The sequence below is a fragment of the Muntiacus reevesi genome, chromosome 1 (genome assembly GCF_963930625.1).
Source record: "Muntiacus reevesi chromosome 1, mMunRee1.1, whole genome shotgun sequence".
Classification (NCBI taxonomy): domain Eukaryota; kingdom Metazoa; phylum Chordata; class Mammalia; order Artiodactyla; family Cervidae; genus Muntiacus; species Muntiacus reevesi.
In genome coordinates, this window is record NC_089249.1 from 181,699,375 (window position 1) to 181,722,187 (window position 22,813).

Sequence of the window (22,813 nt, forward strand, 5' to 3'; positions counted from 1 at the left end):
TAGTGTGATTTTGGCATCGATGTTATATTCTGGACATGAAAGAGTTATGGAGGATATCTCATTCTTCTCTCTCTAGGACCATCTCCATAAGCATGCAACAACAATTTTCCAAATATTTTGCATGCCTCACTAGAAAACTACAGGGCTGAGAAGATTTTTCATTACTGGTCCAACTGATTCACAAGTCACAAACTAAATTTACTCTGTCTTCGTGTGTCCGATTATCACATAATCTCCTAGGATTTAGCCATGTTATCACAATTTTTCAAAGGTTTTACCATAAAATACTTTCTAATGTGCTCCCCAAAACCACATTCTAAGAGATCCATGGTGGATCTAAGAGATCTGGGGTGTATACACACCCACACATCCTGATACACTGGCATGGTCTTAAACTCTCACATGCTGGCACCTAGAAGTCAATGTGGCATGGTTGCCACCCCTACTCAGCATGAAGACTCTCTTCCCAGAAAAAGCAAGACCTGATTTCTTAGACTGCCTGACATTTCAGCCATGAGAAAGAGACACTCAATGACTACAAGCAAAATGCAAGGAAATAGAGGCTGCTTTGCCAATCAGAAGCTGCTAGGACAGTAACTGCTTATTAGCAATACCTACTGATGTGGCAGAAGAGATTTTTTTCCTTTCCATTCCTAAATTCATCAACTAACACCAAGTGGAATACTGACCTGCAACATACAAACTTGTTCGAAGACAAACACAAAGTCATACTTGATCTAAGAAGATTACCCTAAATAGCACAGGTGACTATCAATCATCCTTTCTTTCCTCCCTTTGTAAAGTGTGCATGCACGCTAAGTCGATTCAGTGGTGTCCAACTCTGCGACCCTCTGGACTGTAGCCCATCAGGCTCCTCTGTCCATGGGATTCTCCAGGCAAGAATACTGGAATGAGTTACCACGCCCTCCTCCAAGGGATCTTCCCAACCCAGGGACCAAACCTGCATCTCCTGCGGCTCCTACATTGCAGGCAGATTCTTTACTGCTGAGCCACCAGAGAAGCCCCACTTTGAAAGGACCTGACAACAAAACATGGTTTTTTTTTTTTTTTTTTCTTGCAATGTACAGGCTACTGGAGCTTCTATATCCAGAGAAAGGAAGGAGTGGCATCCAAGAAACCTCAAATTCAATCATCCGAAGTTCACTTCTGCAAGAATTTCAAGTAGGATTGTGTGGCCAGTATTTCCCCTAATCTGGAATGCATCAAATTGAAACACCGAAGCACTTGGATGAGGTACCAGATGAGGGCATGTGCTAGCTCTCAGGAAAGACAGATGATGGGAGAAAAGTCACATATTCCCAGGTCTACCTCTGCCCCCAAGCATCAGGGAGAGTCAGGGTCCCAATACCAAGAATACAAGGAAGGTTCTGGGCAGCTACGAAGACAGTGTGAGTGAGTCTCACTGCCTCCAAAGAGGTGGACAAAAATGGCCCTTCTTCACTGAAGGTGCATCCTCCCCATCCACCCTTCCTCAGGGCCAAGATGATACGAAGATGAGACATGAAGATATGAAGAAATAAAGGCTATAGGCGAGTACACACATCTGTTGAGACCAAAAGCCAATCCCTTCACCCTCTGCACACAGGCTAGCTCGGCGTCCTCCTCAAGGACTGACCTGTGACATCCAGGTGGAAGGAGACCTTCTGGCCCCCGGCCTCGCAGCTGTACTCCCCGGCATCCGCCTTGCCCGCCTGCTGCACCACCAGCCGCCGCCCACGGCCCGTGGCCTCCACACGCACTTTCAAGCTCGGGCTCAGCTTCTTGCCGTCCTTGTACCACGTCACCTCCGTCTGGGCCTGGGCCACCTCGCAGCTCAGCGTGGCGCTGGCTCCCGCCACGGCCTGCACGTCACTGCGTGCTGGCTGCTCCTTGGCAAACACCACCGAGGGCTCTGGGGACAGAGGGATACACAGGGTGAGAAACCCCATCTCAGTCAGGATGGCAGCCCCGGGCAGAGAAGCGGGGGGAGCCGAGGAGGAGGTGTGTGTGGTGGCAGGGGAGCTGAAAGCGTTTCTGGGCTCTGCACCAGCCCTGTGCTCTGTAGAGGTCCCCTGCGTTCTCAGCAACAGTCCCACATTTACGCATTCTCCTCTGAGTCCACGGGAGCTGGTCCAGCTGGCAGCGTGGCCACTGGAAAAGACGTCTCCTGTGCTCACGGCATCTGCAGGGTCACGAGGCATGTGTCCCCAAACTTTGCTAGGTGGTGACCTAGTCATCTCCATGTGGTTATGCAGGAACTTTTCGCCTGTGGTCCATGGAGAGGGCTGAGCCTCGGTGCCCTTCCGACCGTTAACTACTGTCAGCTGGCGGCAATCTTGGGGGACTGCCTCCCCCCCTTTCCCTGGCTTGCTTTGTCACCGAGTAATAAAGAAGCTGGGTACCTTTCCTCTTAGCACTGGGTTCACCATTCCTATTTTCTTCTTCATGGTGACACAACTCAAATCTTTTGCCCACCTACAAATAGGAGGCTCTTTTTTCATTCAACTTTGGCCACTCTTCATACACTTACATACCAGAGAATGACTCATATGTAGGATTTAAGGGTATTTCCAACTGTGTGACTGGCATTTTCACTCTCAGATCCAGTCCTTTGATAAATCAAAGATTTTCCTTCCAACAGTTTCACAATGTCCATTTCAGCCCTTTTGGGCATAGATCATTTGTGTTCCATTTAAGAAATTTCTCCGTATGTTGTCTTTAAAGAAACCACATTATCATCTGAGGGGTTTTTTTGGGTTTTGCCTTTTACCCCGAGTTTTCTAACCCACTCTGAGCTGACTTTTGGGTGTGGTGTGAATTGCTGGCACAATTTAATTTTTCCATATGGTTCAGTGGTCCAACACCATTTATTAGACAACATCCTTCCTTGAGTTATCCCATAGACAACACAGTAACAATGGAAAGGTGTAGGGGGATGGAGGGACGGGTGGTGCAGGAAGCCATTTATGCAAGGAACTGTTTCTGAGCTCACCATTCGGTTCCTCTGATGTGGAAACTATCACTGCACTGGGATCCCCTTATCTCGAATACTACAGCTTTAGGGTAATTCCTGATACATGAGGAACAGGTCAGGCTGGTCCTCCATGGAGCAGGGATCACGTGCCCACACACATGTGGCCTTGCAGCCATTTGCAGAGCTGGCATGCCTGAGTGTGTGTCTGCTTCTGCAGCCAAGAGGGTCCCGAGCAGGAGCCTGCTTTTGTAGATAGCTCTGTGGTTTCAGAGGGCTTCCCAGGTGGTACTAGTGGTAAAAATTCCACCTGCCAATGCATGAGACGTAAGAAATGCGGATCTGATCCCTCGGTCAGAAAGATCCCCTGGAGGAGGAAATGGCAACCTACTCCAGTATTCTTGCCTGGAGAATCCCACAGACAGAGGAGCCTGCCTGGTAAGCTATAGTCCACAAGGTTGCAAAGAGTCTGACACTACTGAAGCAACTTAGCCTAACACAGGTCCCAGGAAATGTCCCCACCATGCTTTTCTTCAAGAAAACAGTGTGTTGGCTGTACCTTGCCTTTGAAATTGGCCTATTATTCTTCCATCAGATCACCCAAAAAAAGAAAATTCTATTTTGATTGTTAAAACACCTTTGACTTTTTCCCTCAGATTGCTCCATCTAATGCAACCTCCCACTGTCTCTCAAGAATCTTAAATATAATTTCCCCACACACGCCTCTTGGTGACTTTGATCAGACCTGGAATTAGAAACATGATACAACTGTGCTAGTCCAACTCTTAACACAGATTTCATTCTTCAAGCGTTCCTAACGAGGACTTAGATGTAGGAATTATTTCAGCATGCTGATTTTTTTCCTCAAGAATCATTCACAGTCTAATAATGTATCTTCAAATTTTCTGAGTTTCTAAATTTCATCTTTAGTTTTTCAAAACCATCTGCTGGTGATTTTATTCTCCTCCTTACTGGGCTCAGGGGTTGCAGTGGCCTCCATGTATTATCCCTCACTCAAAGACTTGCACTCAAACCTTAAGCTGGATAATGTTATCACTGCTGTTCTTTTCACAAGAATTTTATTATGTTAAAAGAAAAAATATCTTATACAGTTTCCCAAGTATCTTATGGCAGGGACAGATAGATGCTTGATATTATCAACTATTTTGTCTTGATGTATGATGTTTGAATTTAATTAACCACTTGATTCTGTACTATGGAGATAATCACATTTGGGATCTTCACGGAACAAGGATCAAACCATTGTCCCTGACACTGGCATTCTGGACCACCAGGGAAGTCCTTGCACTCTATTTCTTAATATCAAGCTTTAGATATCTATTAACATAACCAATGTTAAGCCCATTGTGCAACCCTAGACCACAACTTTTATCACGGATCCCTACTCCTGGATACATTGATTAATTCATTTTGCTAACAAATATTATGATTTTTTATTTTGGCCTTGATATTCGCAGACGATTGGTCTGGAATTTGATGCTCCCTGCCATTTCTGGGTCATTTTGGTATCAATGCTATGCTTTGTATATGAAGAAAGTTACAGAGTTTGTATCCTTTTTCTCTCTCTAGGATCATCTCCACAAGCACAGAATAACAGTTTTCCAGGACATTTTGTACAGTGTACCAGAGAACTGGTTTCACTGGTGGCTGGGAAATAAATAATCTGCCTGCAGTGCAGGAGATGCAAGTTTGATCCCTGGGCCAGGAAGATCCCCTAGAGAAGGAAATGGCAACCCACTCTAGCATTCTTACCTGGGAAATCCCATGGACAGAGGAGCAGGGTGAACTGCAGTCCACAGGGTCATGAAAGAGTTAGACATGACTTGCAAATAAACATCAAAAACAACCAGAGATCTACAGGGCTAAGAAGACTTTTCATTATTGGTCCTACTGATTGACACGTCTTACAACACTCTGACTTCTCTGTATCTTCTTGTGTTCATAGAGCTTACAATGATTTAGCCACATTTCACAAGTTTTTAAAAGTTTTACTTTCAAATAATCTCTAATGTGCTCCAAAAAGCACATTCTATAAAGATGAACTGTGGGATCTGAGGCATCTGTTCACACCCACAAACCATTCTATATTGGCACAGTGTCAAATTACGTGTCAGTACCTAGGAGTAAATGTGAAACGGCAGCCCATCCCTCTGCGGCACGAGACTCCTCCGGGAAGAAGAACAAGCTGATTTCTAAGACTGCCCTATCTTCCAGTCACAAGACAGAGACACTCACTGAGCATCAGGAAACTGCAAGGAAATCAGCACTGCTCTGCCACTCAGAGGTTGCTAGGACGGTAACTCCTTCTCAGTAAAGACTACTGACGTGGCAGAAGTGAAGGTGTTCCCTTCTGTTCCTAACTCCCTCAGCGGAACGCAAAAAGGAGCACTGACGGGAAAATCCAACCTATGTGAAGAGAGAGGCAAAAGCATCTTTTATCCAAGATCAGCCTAAACAGCACAGATGACTCTCTACCAATCAGCCTTTTTTCCTTCCCTTTGAAAATATGTGACAACAAACTGGGCCTATTTCCTGCTACCTCTAGGCAACTGGCGCTTCTATATCCAGGAAAAGGAAGAAAAGGCCTCCCAGAAACCTCAAATTTCATCATCCAAAGTTCACCCCTAAGAGAATTTCAAGTAGGATTGTGTAGCCAGTATTTCTCATGATCAGTATCCACCAAATTGAAACACCTCTTGACAACTGAGAACTGGCATGAGGGGCAACATGAGGGAATGTGCTGGGTGTTGAGGACAGACTTACGAGGGGACGGGAGGTCTCCCTCAGCCCCCAAGCCCAAAGAGACCCAGGGTCTCAACACCAGGAATAACCATTAGGTTCTGGGCAGGTGCTGATACAGAGGTATTGAGCCTCACTGCCAGGAAAACATGTGGGCAGAAACAGCCCCTCTTCATTGCATGCACACCTTCCCCAATTACCCTCCCCCAGGGACTAAGATGGGACACGGAAGACAGGGAGGCTTGATGAGATGAAGGATCCAGGCAAGCACACACATGTTTGGTGAGGCAGGGAGCCAGTCCTCTGACCGCCTGCACAGGCTAGCTCAACGTCCTCCTCCAGGACTGACCTGTGACGTCCAGGTGGAAGGAGACCTTCTGGCCCCCGGCCTCGCAGCTGTACTCCCCGGCATCCGCCTTGCCCGCCTGCTGCACCACCAGTCGCCGCCCACAGCCCGTGGCCTCCACACGCACTTTCGAGCTCGGGCTCAGCTTCTTGCCGTCCTTGTACCACGTCACCTCCGTCTGGGCCTGGGCCACCTCGCAGCTCAGCGTGGCGCTGCTTCCCGCCACGGCCTGCACGTCACTGCGTGCCGGCTGCTCCTTGGCAAACACCACCGAGGGCTCTGGGGACAGAGGGGGAGACACAGGGTCAGAGACCCCACCTCAGTCAGGACGGCAGCCCCGGGCAGAGAAGACCTGGATGGGGAGGTGGTAGGGGGCAGTCGGGAAAGGGGATGGTGGAGCTGGAGACTTCTCCAGGCTTTGCAACAGCCCCGTGCCCTGCAGAGGTCCCCCTGCCTTTCTCAGCAACAGGGACACAATTTATGCATTCTCTCATGGGTCCCTGGGAGCACACCTTGGGGTGGGCAGTCACTGGAACAGATTTGTCCCCTGCTCATGGCATCTGCAGGTCTCAAGGCAACTGCTCCCCAACATTCCCAGATGGTGCCCCAGTCTTCATACTACTATGCAGGAACCTTTCACCTGCAGTCCTGGAGATGGCTGAGGCTCGGCGCCCTTGCCTACTCTCAGGATTCTCAGCTGGTGGCAATCTGGGGGAGTGCCTGCACCTCCCCGTGGCTTTCTTTGTCTTTGTCTGAGGAATGAAGAAGCAAGCACCTTCCCCTTAGGACTGGGTTCACCATTCTTGTTCTTTTCTCATTGGTGACACTATTCAAATTCCTTGCCCACTTAACCAATAGGTTCTCTCTTCTCTCAATTCACATCTGGCCACTCTTTGTCAATTTAAATACCAGAGACTGACACATAGGTAGGATTTAAGGATATTCTCGATTGTGTGACTAGCATTTTCACTCTGATCCAGTTCTCCAATAGTTTTTCCTCCAACAGTGTCACAATAGCCATTTTGTCCCCTTAAGCGTAGAGCGTCTGTATTCAAGAAATCTTTTTACCTAAAGTCTTGAAGAAACCACATTAGCATCTGTGAATTTTGGGGTTTTATCTTTAACACTGAGGTGTCTAACCCACCTCAAGTTGACTTATGAGTGTGGTGTGAACTGCTAGTACAAAATTTTTCTGTATGGTGCAGTGGTCCACCCACCATTTTTGGAGGACAACATCCTTCCCCTAGTTCTCAATAGACAACACAGTAACAAGTGGAAGATGCAGAAGGTCAGTAGGAATGGGTGATGCAAGATTCCACTTCTGCAAGGACTGTTTCTGAGTTCACTATTCTGTTCCTAGGATGTGGTAACCATCCCAGCACTGGGATCCCTTATCTTGAAGACTGTAGCCTTGTAATAATTTTTGACATTGGGTAACTGTAAATGCTCCTACCATGCTCTTCTTCAAGAAAATGACATACTGGCTGTTATCTTGCCTTTGCAATCTGCCTGTTATTCTTATATCAGACCACTGAAAAAACAAATTTTCTTCCATTTTGATTGTTAATAAACAAGTTTTGATTTTTTTCCCCCGTTGGATTTCTATCCATCTCTTGCAACCTTTAACTGTCTCTCAAGAATCCAGAATTTCCCCCCACACAGCCTCTTGGCAACATTGATCAGACCTGGAATTAGAAACATGATACAACTAAGCTAGTCTAACGCTTTCACACAAATTTCATTTTTTTTCCCAAGCACACCTTGCCAGGACTTAGACACAGAAGTGTTTTTTCCATGTTAATTTTTTACACATTAATCCTATGCAAGAATCATATACATTCTAATAGTTTATCTTTAAGGATGGTCTGAGTTGATCATCCTATTATCAGCAAATCCACCTTTAGTTTTTTGAAACCATGTCCAGTGGAACAGCAGTTTCCAGATATTTTGTATAGTGTATCAGAGAACTACAGGGCTGAGAAGATTTTCATCAGTGGTCTTACTGATTCACAAGTCATATCTCTGATTTTCTTTATCTTCCTGTATCTGATTTTCAGAGATTACTAAGATTTAGCCACACTTCACTATTTTCAAATGGTTTTACCTTAGAATACTCACTAACATGCTTCAAAAACCACATTTAACAAAGTTGCATGGTGGGATCTGGGGAACACACACACCCACAAACCAACCTACCCTGGCATGATCACAAAATGTCAGAGGTAAGCACCTAGTGATAACATGGGGTGGCAGAGGAGCAGGTGGACATGGAGTACCTCTCCCTCCACAGATGCATCAGGAGTACACCTTCAGACCCAGAAGTGCATGCAGAACACCAGCTGAGAGCAGGCAGGAGTACCTGACCACCGGAAAAGGATATATAGACCCACGCAAAACTCAGTAGGAGGAAGGAACTAGGGAAAAACAGGAGTGTTAGTAGGACTGGACCTGCCCTTGGTGGGTAGGGAAACTGAAGCAGGGGTCCGATCCCCACATCGGGGCAATTGTCCGAGAGGAGAATCATTTAAGGCTGAGAGTGAAACAGCTGATCTGTGGCAGCCTAAATGGAATGAGAATCAGACAGTCCTTGCTGCAGCCATATGTACCCTGGACAGGGACGCAGGTCCCCTATAAGGCGCAGCAGCTGTGAGCTGGAGAGTAGGGATTGTGAAGCAATCCCAGGGTGAGGGCTGCTGTTGACTGTGGAAAGACGGATTGAAGGGATGAGAGGGACGAGATTATGGTGGGAAATTCCTGTGGAGGAAAGCTGGGCAGCCATGGAAGCAAGGCGATACTGCTGAGGCACGTGTAGGGGGTGGAGCCATCACCATAGCCTCTCTCTCCTCACACGCCAGCATCAGCAGCTGAACAATAGAGAGGCTGGCCCATCAGACATCTGATGCACCAAATTAGAGTGGGACCCCACCCAGGGTGCCCCTTTATGTGCCTGATGCGCCCATCTCCAGAGGAGGACCCCGAATGGGCAGAGCAACGGAGAAAGACAAGACAAAGAGGCCTTCTGACTGCCAGCTGCCAGAGGCTAGAAAAAGACTGATAGGGCCATAACTCCTGCAGCCAACAGAGTCCACGTCCCTGCGCACTTGGTACCGCCTGGGTCCTCATGACCCAAGCAGCTCCGCCACCTTCATGCTCAACCCCACTGGGGCAGAACTGCCACAGGCAAAAAAAAAAAGAAAACAGACTTGCATCTATGCAAGGCGCAGGGCGCTTCAGTCCTGTCAATTCTGCGACCCTGCAGACTGTGGCCTGGCAGGCTTCTCTGTCACAGGGGTTCTCCAGGCAAGAAAGCTGGAGTGGGTTGCCATATCCTTCTCAGTTCAGTTAAGCTGCTGAGTCGTGTTCAACTCTTTGCGATCCCATAGACTGCAGCACACCAGGCTTCCCTGTTTATCAATAACTGCTGGAATTTGCTCAAACTCATGTCCATCGAGTCACTGATGACATCCAACTATCTCCTCTGTCATCCCCTTCTCTTCCTGCCTTCAATCTTTCCCAGCATCAGGGCTTTTTCCAATGAGTCACTACTTTGCATCAGGTGGCCAAAGTACTGGAGCTTCAGCTTCAGAATCAGTCCTTCCAATGAATACTCAGGGTTGATTTCCTTTAGGATTCACTGGTTGGATCTCCTTGCAGTCCAAGGGACTCTCAAGAGTCTTCTCCAGCACCACACTTCAAAAGCATCAATTCTTCAGCTTTCTTTATTGTCCAACGCTCACATCCATACATGACTACTGGAAAAACTATAGCCTTGACTAGATGGACTTTTGTCAGCAAATTAATGTCTCTGCTTTTTAATATGCTGTCTAGGTTTGTCACAGCTTTTCTTCCAAGGAGCAAGCATCTTAACTTCATGACTGCAGTCACCATCTGCAGTGATTTTGGAGCCTAAGAAAATAAAGTTTGGCACTGTTTCCATTGTTTCCCCATCTATTTGCCATGAAGTGATGGGACCAGATGCCATGATCTTAATTTTTTGAATGCCAAGTTTCAAGCCAGCTTTTTCACTTTCCTCTGTAACTTTCATCAAGAGGCTCTTCAGCTCCTCTTTGCTTTCTGCCATAAAGGTGGTATCATCTGCATAGCTGAGGTTATTGATATTTCTCCAAGAAATTTTGATTCCAGCTTGTGCTTCATCCAGCCTGGCATTTCTCATGATGTACTCTGCATATAAGTTAAATAAGCAGGGTGACAACATACAGCCTTAATGTACACCTTTCCCAACTTGTAACCACTCCATTGTTCCATGTCCAATTCTAACTGTTGCTTCCTGACCTGCATACAGATTTCTCAGGAGGCAGGTCAGCTAGTTTGGTATTCCCATCTCTTTAAGAATTTTCCACAGTTTGTTGTGACCCACACAGTCAAAGGCTTTGGCGTAGTCAACAAAGCAGAAGGAGACTTCTTTTGTTTTTTTTAGAAGTAGATGTTTTTCTGGAATTTTCTTGCTTTTCCGATGATCCAACAGATGTTGGCAATTTGATCTCTGGTTCCTCTGCCTTTTCTAAATCCAGCTTAAACATCTGGAAGATCACCATTCACGTACTGTTGAAAACTTCCTCAAAAGAATTTTGAACATTACTTTGCTAGCATGTGGGATGCGTGCAATTGTGTTGTAGTTTGAACATTCTTTGCCATTTCCTTTCTTGGGACTGGAATGAAAACTGACCTTTTCCAGTCCTGTGGCCACTGCTGAGTTTTCCAAATTTGCTGGCATATTGAGTGCAGCACTTTCACAGCATCATCTTTCAGGATTTGAAATAGCTCGGCTAGAATTCCATAACCTCCACTAGCTTTGTTCGTAGTGATGTTTCCTAAGGGCCACTTGACTTCGCACTCCAGGATGTCTGGCTCTAGATGAGTGATCAAACCATTGTGATTATCTGGGTCATTAGGATCTTTTTTTGTATAGCTCTTCTGTGTGTTCCTGCCACCTTTTCTTAATATCTTCTGCTCCTTTTAGGTCCATACCACTTCTGTCTGTTATTGCGCCCATCTTCGCATGAAATGTTCCCTTGGTATCTCTAATTTTCTTGAAGAGATCTCTAGTTTTTCCTATTCTATTGTTTTCCTCTATTTCTTTGAACTGATCACTGAGGAAGGCTTTTTATCTCTCCTTGCTTTTCTTTGGAACTTTTCTTCAGATGGGTATATCTTTCCTTTTTTCCTTTGCCTTTAGCTTTTCTTCTCTTTTTAAAAAAAATTTTTAATTTATTTATTTTAATTGGAGGCTAATTACTTTACAATATTGTAGTGGTTTTTTCTCAGCTATTTGTAAGGCCTCCTTAGACAACCAGTTTGCCTTTTTGCATTTATTTTTCTTCTAGAGCACTATATTTCCTGCTGCCCGAGCCGCCAACCCCCCTCAGTACCTGGTGCTGCCAGAACCCCTGCGACCCAAGCAGCTGCCCCACCTCCACACCTAGCCCTCACAGGGGCAAGCCCAAGTCCTCCAGGGCAGCCTCAGGAGCAAACCCCAGTGGACGACCCACATGCAGAGGTGGAAATAAAACCACAGCTGAAACCCGGGGGCAGTGTGGCTAAGGAAGAAGACCCAAAACCTTCCCACCAGCTGTACAAGCTGCAGATTAAATTCACAAGATCAACTAGGCAGACTCTGTGTCTATGGAATATATAAGAGGTCATTGAGAGCTCCCACAAAAGAAAGCGCACTAGTTCTGATAGCTGTGGGCATTGGAGGCAAAAACACACAGGAGTAGGAGCAGATTAGAGTCTGAGCTGTCCCCAAGCAGGTCCAGAGACCGGCCTCATATTAGAGGGCGTCCTCGGGAGGCAACGTGGACTGTGAGTCACAGTGAGGGAAAGAATGCTGACAGCAGAGACTCAAGAAAAACATTTATTATGCTTATATTTTGACTTGCTCTATAGTTGCTTCTGGATTTTTTTTTCTCTTTTTTTCCCTACCTCCCCCACCCTGTTGTAGCTGTTGATTTTATTAGCACTATGAAATCTATTTAAGCTTATGAGATTTTTTTTCAATCACACTTTTTATTTCTGTTATAAACTTCTGCCTTTTGCAGAACTTTGGCCTTTTGCAGTTCTGTGGTTTTCTTTTTATCCTCTTTAATTAAAAAAAAAAATTTAAAAACATTATTTTTTCTACATCTATTTTTTTGTTTGCTTTTCCTACTGTTCTTTCCCCCTTGCAGTTAATCTTTAATATATATAAATCTTTCCCTGCCTCTATTTAACTTTGCATTTCTATTCTTTCTTTCTTTTCTTTTTCTCACCATATTTGTTAGGTTTGTTTTCACTGCTTTATCCCCCAATTGGTGTCTTGCTTTAGTTTTGTTTTCCAGTTTGTGCTTTAGTTTTGTTCTTAACTGGTGGATATCATTTTTGGTTTCTTTTGTTCACTGGGTCAGTCTGTTGTACTTTATTTTTGTTGGACTGTTTTGATTTTGCTATGGGTGTTTATGTATGTGTGTATTGTCCATTATTTTAATTATTATTTGCCTGATTTTGTAATTGCCATTTGTCTGGGGTTCATCTTTGGTTTCTTCTTTTGGGGCATTTGTTTTAATCCCATTTAATGCCATAACCACCCACCTGTGGAATCTCAGTTCCTGGCCAGAGATCAAGCCCTGAGCCTTTGGAGTGGGAGTGCTGACTCCAAGACCCTAGACTACCAGAGAACTCCTAATCCTAGGGAGTATCAAGTAGCGAGAACTCCCACAAAGGCAACCACTTGAATACAAGACCTGGCATTGCCCAACTACCAGTAGCAGGGTGCCTCATCCAAAAAAAAAAGACAAAAATACAAACCCAATCTTCGGTAGACAAGATTACCACCTCGCTCAGTCCTGCCCATCAGAGGAAGAAAAAAAAACTCACCGCCTCCCACCACATGCAAGCACAAGTCACACCCTACACAAAGCTGACACAAACCACTGGACCAAACTTATGAGGCAGAAACCAAAAGGAAGGAAGAATTCACCCTGAATTATTTTCTCCTGGAAAAAGGAGACCTCAAACATAATAAGTTTAAAAAAATAATGAAAAAACAGAAGTACTGCGCAAACGAAGGAACAAACCAGAAAACACACAAGTCCAAATAAAGGAAGAGAAAATAAGCAAACTACCTGAAAAAGAATTCAGAATATTGATAATAAAGATGATACAAAACCTTGAAAATAAAATGGAGAAAATGCAAGAATCAACTAACAAAGAGCTAGAAGAATTAGATAATAAACATACAGACACAAACAACACAATTACTGAAATTAAAAATATTCTAGAAGGAATCAAGAGCAGAATATCTGAAACAGAAGAATGGATCAGTGAGCTGAAAGATAAAATGGTGGAAATGACTGCTGAAGGGCAGAATAAAGTAAAAAGAATGAAAAGAACTGAGGACAGTCTCAGAGATCTCTGGAACAATATTATATGCACCAAAATTTGAATTACATGGATCCCAGAAGAAGAAGAGAAAAAGAAGGTATAAGAAAAATTCTTAAGAGATTATAGTTGAAAATTTCCCCAACATGGAAAAGGAAATAGTCAATCAAGTCCAAGAGGTGCAAAGAGTCCTATATAGAATAAACCCAAGGACAAACATGCCAAGATACACACTAATCAAACTAACAAAGGTTAAATATAAAGAAAGAATATTAAAAGCAGTAAGAGAAAAGCAACAAGTAACATACAAGGGAAACCCCATACATTTAACAGCTGATCTTTCAGCAGAAACTCTGTCGGCCAGAAGGGAATGGCAGGATATACTTAAAGTACTAAAAGGGGAAAATGTACAACCAAGATTACTCTGCCTGGCAAGAATTTCATTCAAAATTGATGGAGAAATCAAAAGCTTTACAGACAAGCAAAAGTTAAGAGAATTCAGTACCACTAAATCAGCTTTATAAGAAATGTTAAAGGGACGTATATAGTCAAGAAACACAAAACAAGAAAAAGATCTACAGAAACAAACCACAAACAATTAAGAAAATGGAAATAGGAACATATATATCAATAATTGCTTTAAATTTAAATGAATTAAATGGTCCAACCAAAAGATATAGACTAGTTGAATGGATACAAAATCAAGACCCATACATAAGCTGTCTACAAGAAACCCACTTCATACCTAAAGACACCTATAGACTGAAAGTGAGAGGATAGAAAAATATATTTCATGCAAATGGGAAGCAAAAGAAAGCTGGAATAGCAATCTTCATATCAAACAAAACAGACCTTGAAATAAAGAATTGTTACAAGAGATAAGGAAGCATACTACATAATCCAACAGGAAGATGTAACAATTGTAAATACCTATGCACCCAACACAGGAGCACCTCAATGCACAAGACAAACACTCACAGACATAAAAGGAGAAATTGACAGTAACACAATAATAGCAGGAGACTTTAACACCCCACTCACACCAATGGACAGGTCATCAAAGGAGAAAATTAATAAGGAAACACGAGTCTTAATTAATACATTAGATGAGCTGGATCTCATTGATGTCTTCAGGACAGTCCATCCAAATGCAGAAGAATACACCTTCTTCTCCAGTGAACACGGAACATTCTCCAGGATAGACCACATCTTGGGTCACAAATCAAACCTCAGGAATGTAAGAAAATTGAAGTCATATCAAGCATCTTTTCTGACCACAACTCTATGAGACTAGATATCAATAATAAGAAAAAACTGTAAAAACCACAAACACATGGAGATTAAACAGTATGTTTCTAAATAATGAACAGGTTACTAAAGAAATCAAAAGGAAATAAAAAAAATCCTAGAAATAAATAACAATGAAAACACGACAACCCAAAACTTATGGGATCCAGCAAAAGCAGTTCTAAGAGGGAAGTTTATAGCAATACAATCCTACCTCAAGAAACAAGAAAAACATTGACTAGACAACCTAACTTAACACCTAAAACAACTGGAAAAAGAAGAATAAAAAGACTCCCAAATCAGCAGAAGGAAAGAAATCACAAAGATCAGAGCAGAAAAAAATGAAAAATAAATGAAAGAAACAATAGTAAAAATTAATAAAACTAAAAGCTCATTCTTTGAGGAGATAAAACTGATAAACCTTTAGCCACATTCATCGAGAAAAAAGAGAGAAGAAGCAAATCAACAAAATTAGAAATGAAAAAGGAGAAGTTACAACAATAAAGAACTACAAAGGATTATAAGAGACTATTATGAGCAACTTAATGGCAATAAAATGGATAAACTGGAAGAAATGGATAGATTCTTAGAAAAGTTAAATCTTTCAAGACTGAAGCAGGAAGAAATAGAAATAATGAACAACCCAATCCACAAGCACTGATATCAAAACTGTGATCAAAAATCCCCCAAAAAACCAACGCCCAGGACCAGATGGCTTCACAGGTGAATTCTAATCAAACACATAAAGAAGAGCTAATACCTATTCTTCTAAAACTCTTTCAAAAAATTGCAGAGGAAGGAACACTTCCAAACTCATTCTATGAGGCCACCATCACCCTGATACCAAAACGAGACAAAGAAAACTACAGGCCAATATCACTGATGAAAATGGATACAAAAATCCTCAACAAATTCTAGAAAACAGAACTCAACAACACATTAAAAAGCTCATAACCATGATCAGGTTGAGTTTACTTCAGGGGTGCAAGGATTCTTCAGTACACACAAATCAATGTGATGCATCATATTAACAAACTGAAAGATAAAAATCATATGATAATCTCAATAGATGCAGAAAAAGCCTTTGACAAAATTCAGCACCCATTTATGATTAAAACTCTTCAAAAATGGGCAGAGAAGGAACCTACCTCAACACAGTAAAGGCCATATATGATAAGCCTACAGCAAACATTATTCTCAATGGTGAAAAACCAAAAGCATTCCCCCTAAGATCAGGAACAAGACAAGGGTGTCCACTTTCACCACTATTATTCAACATAGTTTACAAAGTCCTAGCTACAGCCATCAGAGAAGAAAAAGAAATAAAAGGAATTCAAATTGGAAAAAAAGAAGTAAATCTGTCACTGTTTGCAAATGACATGATACTACATATAGAAAATTATCTATCAGAAGATACTATCAGAAAATTACTAAAGATACTATCAGAAAATTACTAAAGCTAATCAGTGAATTTATCAAAGTCGTAGGATACAAACTCAATACACAGAAATCACTTGCATTCATATATACTAACAATGAAAAATAAGAAAGAGAAATTAAGGGATCAGTCCCATTCACCATTGCAACAAAAATAATAAAATATCTAGGAATAAACCTACCTAAGGTGACAAAAGAACTGCATAGAGAAAATTATAAGACACTGATGAAAGAAATCAAAGACAACATAAACAGATGGGAAGCTATTCCATGTTCCTGGGTAGAAATAATCAGTATTGTGAAAATGACTATACTACAAAATGCACTCTACAGACTCAGTGTGAACCCTGTCAAATTACCAATGGCATTTTTCACAGAATTAGAACAAAATATTTCACAACTCATATGGAAACACAAAAGACCCTGAATAACCAAATTGCCAAAGCAATCTTGAGAAAGAAGAATGGAGCTGAAGGAATCAATCTTCCTGACTTCAGGTTATACTACAAAGCTACAGTCATCAAGACAGTATGGTACTGGCACAAAAACAGAAATAGACCAATGGAACAAGATAGAAAGCCCAGAAATAAACCCATGCACCCATGGGTACCTTATTTTTGACAAAGGAGGCAAGAATATACAATGGGGCAAAGACAGCCTCTTCAATAAATGGTGCTGGGGAAAACTGGACAGTTACGTGTAAAAGAATGGAATTAGAACACTTTTTAACACCATACACAAAGATAAACTCAAAGATTAAGACATAAGTGCAAGATCAGAAACTATAAAACTATAAAACTCTTACAGGAAAGCATAGGCAGAACACTCAATGACATAAATCAAAGCAAGATCTTCTATGACCCACCTCTTGGAGTAATGGAAATAAAAACAAAAGTAAACAAGTGGGGCCTAGTTAAACTTAACAGCTTTTGCACAGCAAAGGAAACTACAAACATGGTGAAAAGACAACCCTCAGAATGGGAGAAAATAACAGCAAATGAAACAACTGACAAAGGATTAATTTCCAAAATATACAAGCAGCTCATACAACTCAATACCAGGAAAACAAACAGCCCAATCAAAAAGTGGGAAAAAGACCTAAACAGACATTTCTCCAAAGAAGACATAAATATGGCTAACAAACACGTGAAAAGATGTTCAGCATCGCTCATTACTAGAGAAAACAAATCAAAACTACAGTAAGATATCACCTCACACCAATCAGAATGGCCACCATCAAAAAGTCTACAAACAATAAACTCTGGATAGGGCGTGGAGAAAACGGAATGCTCTTGCACTGTTGGTGGGAATATAAATTGAAATAGCCACTATGGAAGACGGTATGGAGATTCCTTAAAAAAATCTAGGAATAAATAAAATCACCACATGACCCAGCAATCCCACTCCTAGGCATATACCCTGAGGAAACCAAAACTGAAAGACACACGTGCTCCAATGTTCACTGCAGCACCACTTACAATTGCTAGAATATGGAAGCAACCTAGATGTCCATCGACAGATGAATGGATAAAGAAGTTGTGGTACATATACACAACGGAATATTAGTCAGCCATAGAAAGAAATGCATTTGAGTCGGTTCTAATGAGGTGGATGAACCTAGAGCCTATTATAGAGTGAAGTAAGTCGGAAAGACAAAGATAGATATCGTACGCTAACGTGTATATATACGGAATGTAGAGAGATGGCACTGATGAACCTATTTGCAGGGCAGCAATGGAGACACAGACATAGAGAACAGACTTATGGACATGGGGAGCGGGGAGGAGAGGGTGAGCTGTATGGAGAGGGTACCATGGAAACTTACATCACCATGTGTAAAATAGACAGCCAACGGGAATCGGCTGCACGTCTCAGGGAACTCAAACAGGGGCTCCGTATCATCCCAGAGGGGTGGGATGGGGCGGGAGACGGGAGGGAGGTTCAAGACGGAGGGGACACATGTATACCCATGGCTGATGCATGTTGAGGTTTGACAGAAAACAACGAAACTTTATAAAGGAATCATCTTTCAATTAAAAATTAACAATTTTTTTTTAAAAAAGGAAAAAAAAATGTGGGATGGCAGCCCATCTCTATATTGGCATGAAGATCCTCTTCCCAGAAGACTAACCTGAGTTTTTAGACTGTCCTGTGCTTGAGGTACATGAGGCAGACAGTCTTACTGACCACTACGAAAATGCAACAAAATAAAGATTGTTTTGCCAGTCAGGGGCTGTGAGGGCAGTAAATCCTCATTAGCAACGCCGACTGACGTGGCAGCTGTGAATTTTTCCTTTCCATTTCTAAATTCATCAGTGTAACATGGACAGGAATACTGACACGGAACATAGAGTCTGTTAGAAGACAAAGGCAATACCATCTTTGATCTAAGATCACCCAAAGTAGCACAAGTGACTTCCATTAATCATCCTCTGTTTCTTCCCTTTGCAAGGAAGTGACAGTAAAACATGTCCATTTTTTTTCTATCTATCGCCAACTGGAGCTTCTATATCCAGGAAAAGGGAGGAAGAGCCTCCCAGAAAACTCAAATTTTGTAATTCAAAGTTCACTTCTGAGAGAAGGCCAATGAGGATTGTGTGGCCAACCTTTCCCCTGATCCAAGATCCCTCAAACTAACACACCACTGGTCAACTGGGACCAGCATGAGGGGCTGGATGAGGGCATGAGCTAGCTCCCAGAAAAGACAGATGATGGGAGGAAACTAAGTTATCTACAAGCCCAGGCATCAGGGAAAGGCAGGGTCCCGACAGTTCTGGGCAGGTGCCAAGACACTGAGATTGAGCCTCACTGCCTGGAAACAGGTGGACAGAAACGGTCCCTTCTCTTTGCAAGCACACCCTCCCTTTACATGCTCCCCCAGCCAAAGTGGGGACCAAGTGGGACATGGAACACAGGGAGGCTTGAGAGATGGAAGATCCAGGCAAGCACACACGTGTTTGGTGAGGCTGGAGGCCAGGCCCTTCATCACCTGCACACAGGCTAGCTCGGCGTCCTCCTCCAGGACTGACCTGTGACGTCCAGGTGGAAAGAGATCTTCTGGCCCCCGGCCTCGCAGCTGTACTCCCCGGCATCCGCCTTGCCCGCCTGCTGCACCACCAGCCGCCGCCCACGGCCCGTGGCCTCCACATGCACTTTTGAGCTCGGACTCAGCTTCTTGCCGTCCTTGTACCACGTCACCTCCGTCTGGGCCTGGGCCACCTTGCAGCTCAGCGTGGCGCTGCTTCCCGCCGCGGCCTGCACGTCACTGCGTGCCGGCTGCTCCTTGGCAAACACCACCGAGGGCTCTGGGGACAGAGGGGGAGACACGGGGTCAGGGACCCCATCTCAGTCAGGACGGCAGCCCCGGGCAGAGAAGACCTGGATGGGGAGGTGCGGGGCTACGTAGGAGGATGGTGGAGCTGGAGACTTCTCCAGGCTCTGCACCAGCCCCGTGCCCTGCACACGTCTCCCTGCCTTTCTCAGCATGTGACACAATTTACACTTTCTCCCACAGGTCCCTAGGAGCAGGTCCCAGGTGGGAGGCCCTGAGAACAGACTTGTTCTCTGCTCATGACATCTGCAGGTCTCAAGGCAACTGTTCCCCAACATTCCCAGATGGTGCCCCAGTCTCCATACTACATGCAGGAACCTTTCACCTGCAGTCCTGGAGATGGCTGAGGCTCGGCGCGCTTGCCAACTCTCAGGATTCTCAGTTGGTGGCCATCTGGGGGAGTGCCTGCACCTCCCCGTGGCTCTCTGTGTCTCTGAGGAGTGAAGAAGCAAGCACCTCCCCCTTAGGCCTGGGTTTGCCATTACTGTTTTCTTCTTCCTAGTGACTAGGGTCAAATCTTTTGCCCACTTGCCAGTAGTAGGTGTTCTCTTGGGTTGATTCAACTCTGGCCAACTTTTATACATTTACGTGCCAGAGAATGACAAACAGGTAAATTTTAAGGATATTCCCAACCGTGTGACTCGTATATCCACTCTCTGATCTAGTCCTCTGTTAAGTCAAAGTTTTCCCTTCCGATAGTGTGACAATGTCCACTTCTTCCCTTTGAGTTTAGAGCATTTGTGCTCTACTTAAGAAATCTCTCCTTACCCTAAGTCTTTGAAGAGACCATGTTATTATCTGAGGGCTGTTTTATTTTTCTTGGTCTTAGCCTTTACTCTGAGGTTTCCAACTCACCCTGAGTTGACTTCTGTGTATGGTGTGAATTGTTAGTACAACTTAAGTGTTCTGTGTGGGTCAGTGATCCAACCACCATTTCTTTCTGCAACATCCTTCCTTGACTTTTTCAACACAAAAGAGAGTAACAGTTGAAAGGGGTTGGGTGAGGGGGGATGGTGGTGCTGGGAAGTCATTTATGAACTGTTTCTGAACTGAGTTTCTGTTCCTCCAGTGTGGTAACCATACCCGCACTGGGACCCCCTTTTCTTGAGAACTGTAGTCTTATTATGATTCCTCACATCATGTCCCAGTAAAGACTCCCACTCTGATTTTCTACAAGAAAACAAAACATTGGCTGTACCTTACCTTGGAATCTGCCTGTTTTTCTTTTATCTGACCCACCTCCCAAAAAAAAGGTCTCAATTTTGATTGTTAATAAACATCTTTGATTTCTTCCCCTTGAATTTCTATCCATCTATTCCAACCTCTGACTGCCTCTCAAGAATCTTGAATAATGTCTCACACACAGACCCTTCGCAACTTTCATCAGGCCTGGGAATTAGAAACACGACACCCCTGTGCTAGTCTTAACTCTTCCACACAAACTTAACTTTCCAAGCGGTCCATGGCAGGACTCAGATGTAGAAATAACTCCTGCATACTGATTTTTTACACACTTATCTTACTCAAGAAACAGATGCACTCTAATCATCTATGTCTGGGATTGTCTGAGTTGATCATTACATTATCACCAAATCCCATCTTTAGTTTATCAAAACTCTACCAATGATTTTATTCTCCTCCTTACTGAACTCAGTGGGTAGAGCCGCCTGAGTGTGCCGTCCCTCACATCAAAGACTTCCAGGTGTACCATAAGTGGGATGTTGTTGTTTTTGCCAGAATGCAGTAACATTAAAAAGAAGATATCGTTTATCAAGCTTACTAAGAATTTTAGACAGAAACTGATGCTCAATTTTATCAAATATTTTGTCTTAGTGTAAGACATGCAAGTTCAATCAACCATTTGCTTCTGTGCTCACGGAGATGATCTTTTTGCATTCAATCTAATGTCAAGCTTTCTATCAACGTTGTCAACGTTAATACAACATGCAATCCTGAACTAGGACTTTCACCACAGATCTCTACCTCTAGATACACTGCTGAATTCACTTTCTTAACATTTAATTCATAATTGTGATACTCACAGTAAACTGGTCTGGTATTTCATTCTCCTGCTGTCTTTCCAGAGTGATTTTAGTATCAATGTTATGTTCTGTACATGAAGACAGTTTTGGAGGGTATCTCATTCTTCTCTCTCTAGGACCATCTCCAAGCATGGAATAACAATTTCCTGAATATTTTATACAGTTGACCAGAGAACTACGAGGCTGACAAGACTTTCATTATTTGTCCTATTGATTACAACTACAAGTCATCCAATTCTTTGAGTTTTCTCTATCTTTGCAGGCAGTCTGATTTTCATGTATTTTACTAGGTTTTAGGCACATTTTACAATTTTTCAAAGGTTTTTACCTTAAAGTACCCTTCAATGTGCTTCAAAAATCACATTCTGCAAAGATGCATGGTGGAGTCTGGGGCATATACACACCCACACATCCGGCTACACTAGCACGGTCTCAAACTCTTAGGGGCTGCCACCTAGGAGTCAATGTGGCATGGAAGCCCACCCCTATTCTGCATGAAGACTTTCTTCCCAGAAGAAAAATAACCTGACTTCTTAGACTGCCTGATGTTTCAGCCATGAGAAAGAGACACTCACTGACCACTAGGAAAATTCAAGGAAATAAAGGCTGCTTTGCCCGTCAGAGGCTTGCAGAACAGTAACTACTTCTTAACAATCCACACTAAGGCAGTAGAAACGACTTTCGCCTTTCCATTCCTAAATTCATCAATGTAATGCCAAGAGGAATACAGACCTGAAACATCCAACCTTCTTCAAAACAAAGGAAAATCATATTTTATCTAAGAAGATCACCCTAAATAGGAAAGGTGATTCTCTACCATCATCATCTCTTTCTTCCTTCCACAAGGCAGTGACAACAAAAAGCAGCCTATTTCAAGGGACCTACCAGCCACCAGACCCTCTCCAACGAGTAAAAGGAATGAAGGGCATCCCAGAAATCTCGAATTTTATCATCAAACGTTTACCCCTAAGAGAATTCCAAATAGGACTGTGTGGCCGATACTTTCCTTAATCCAGCATCAACCAAAGCAAAATACCCCTGGCCAGCTGAGAGCAGCATGAGGTTATAGATGAGGGTGAGTACTAGTTGTCAGGGAAGACATATGATGGGAGGAAAATCAATTATACCCCAGGCCTACATCAGCCCCCAAACATCAGGGAGAGCCTGGGTCCTAACACCAGGAGCAACGGGAAGGCTCTGGGCGGGTGCTAAGATGACAGCGTGACTGAGCCTAAGTGCTGGGAAACAGATACACACAAACA

At 43.4% G+C, this 22,813-nt stretch overlaps 1 protein-coding gene across 1 annotated transcript in view; it reads right to left on the minus strand.

The window, feature by feature from the left end:
• OBSCN (obscurin, cytoskeletal calmodulin and titin-interacting RhoGEF) overlaps positions 1-22,813 on the minus strand; it is a 226,432-nt gene that overhangs the window by 117,584 nt on the left and 86,035 nt on the right. The window contains exons 17-19 of the mRNA XM_065917289.1: positions 19,208-19,483; positions 6,081-6,356; positions 1,637-1,912 (exon numbers count right to left, since the gene is read on the minus strand). Coding sequence (XP_065773361.1) covers positions 1,637-1,912; positions 6,081-6,356; positions 19,208-19,483 — 828 coding nt within the window. The remainder of the gene's footprint in view (positions 1-1,636; positions 1,913-6,080; positions 6,357-19,207; positions 19,484-22,813) is intronic.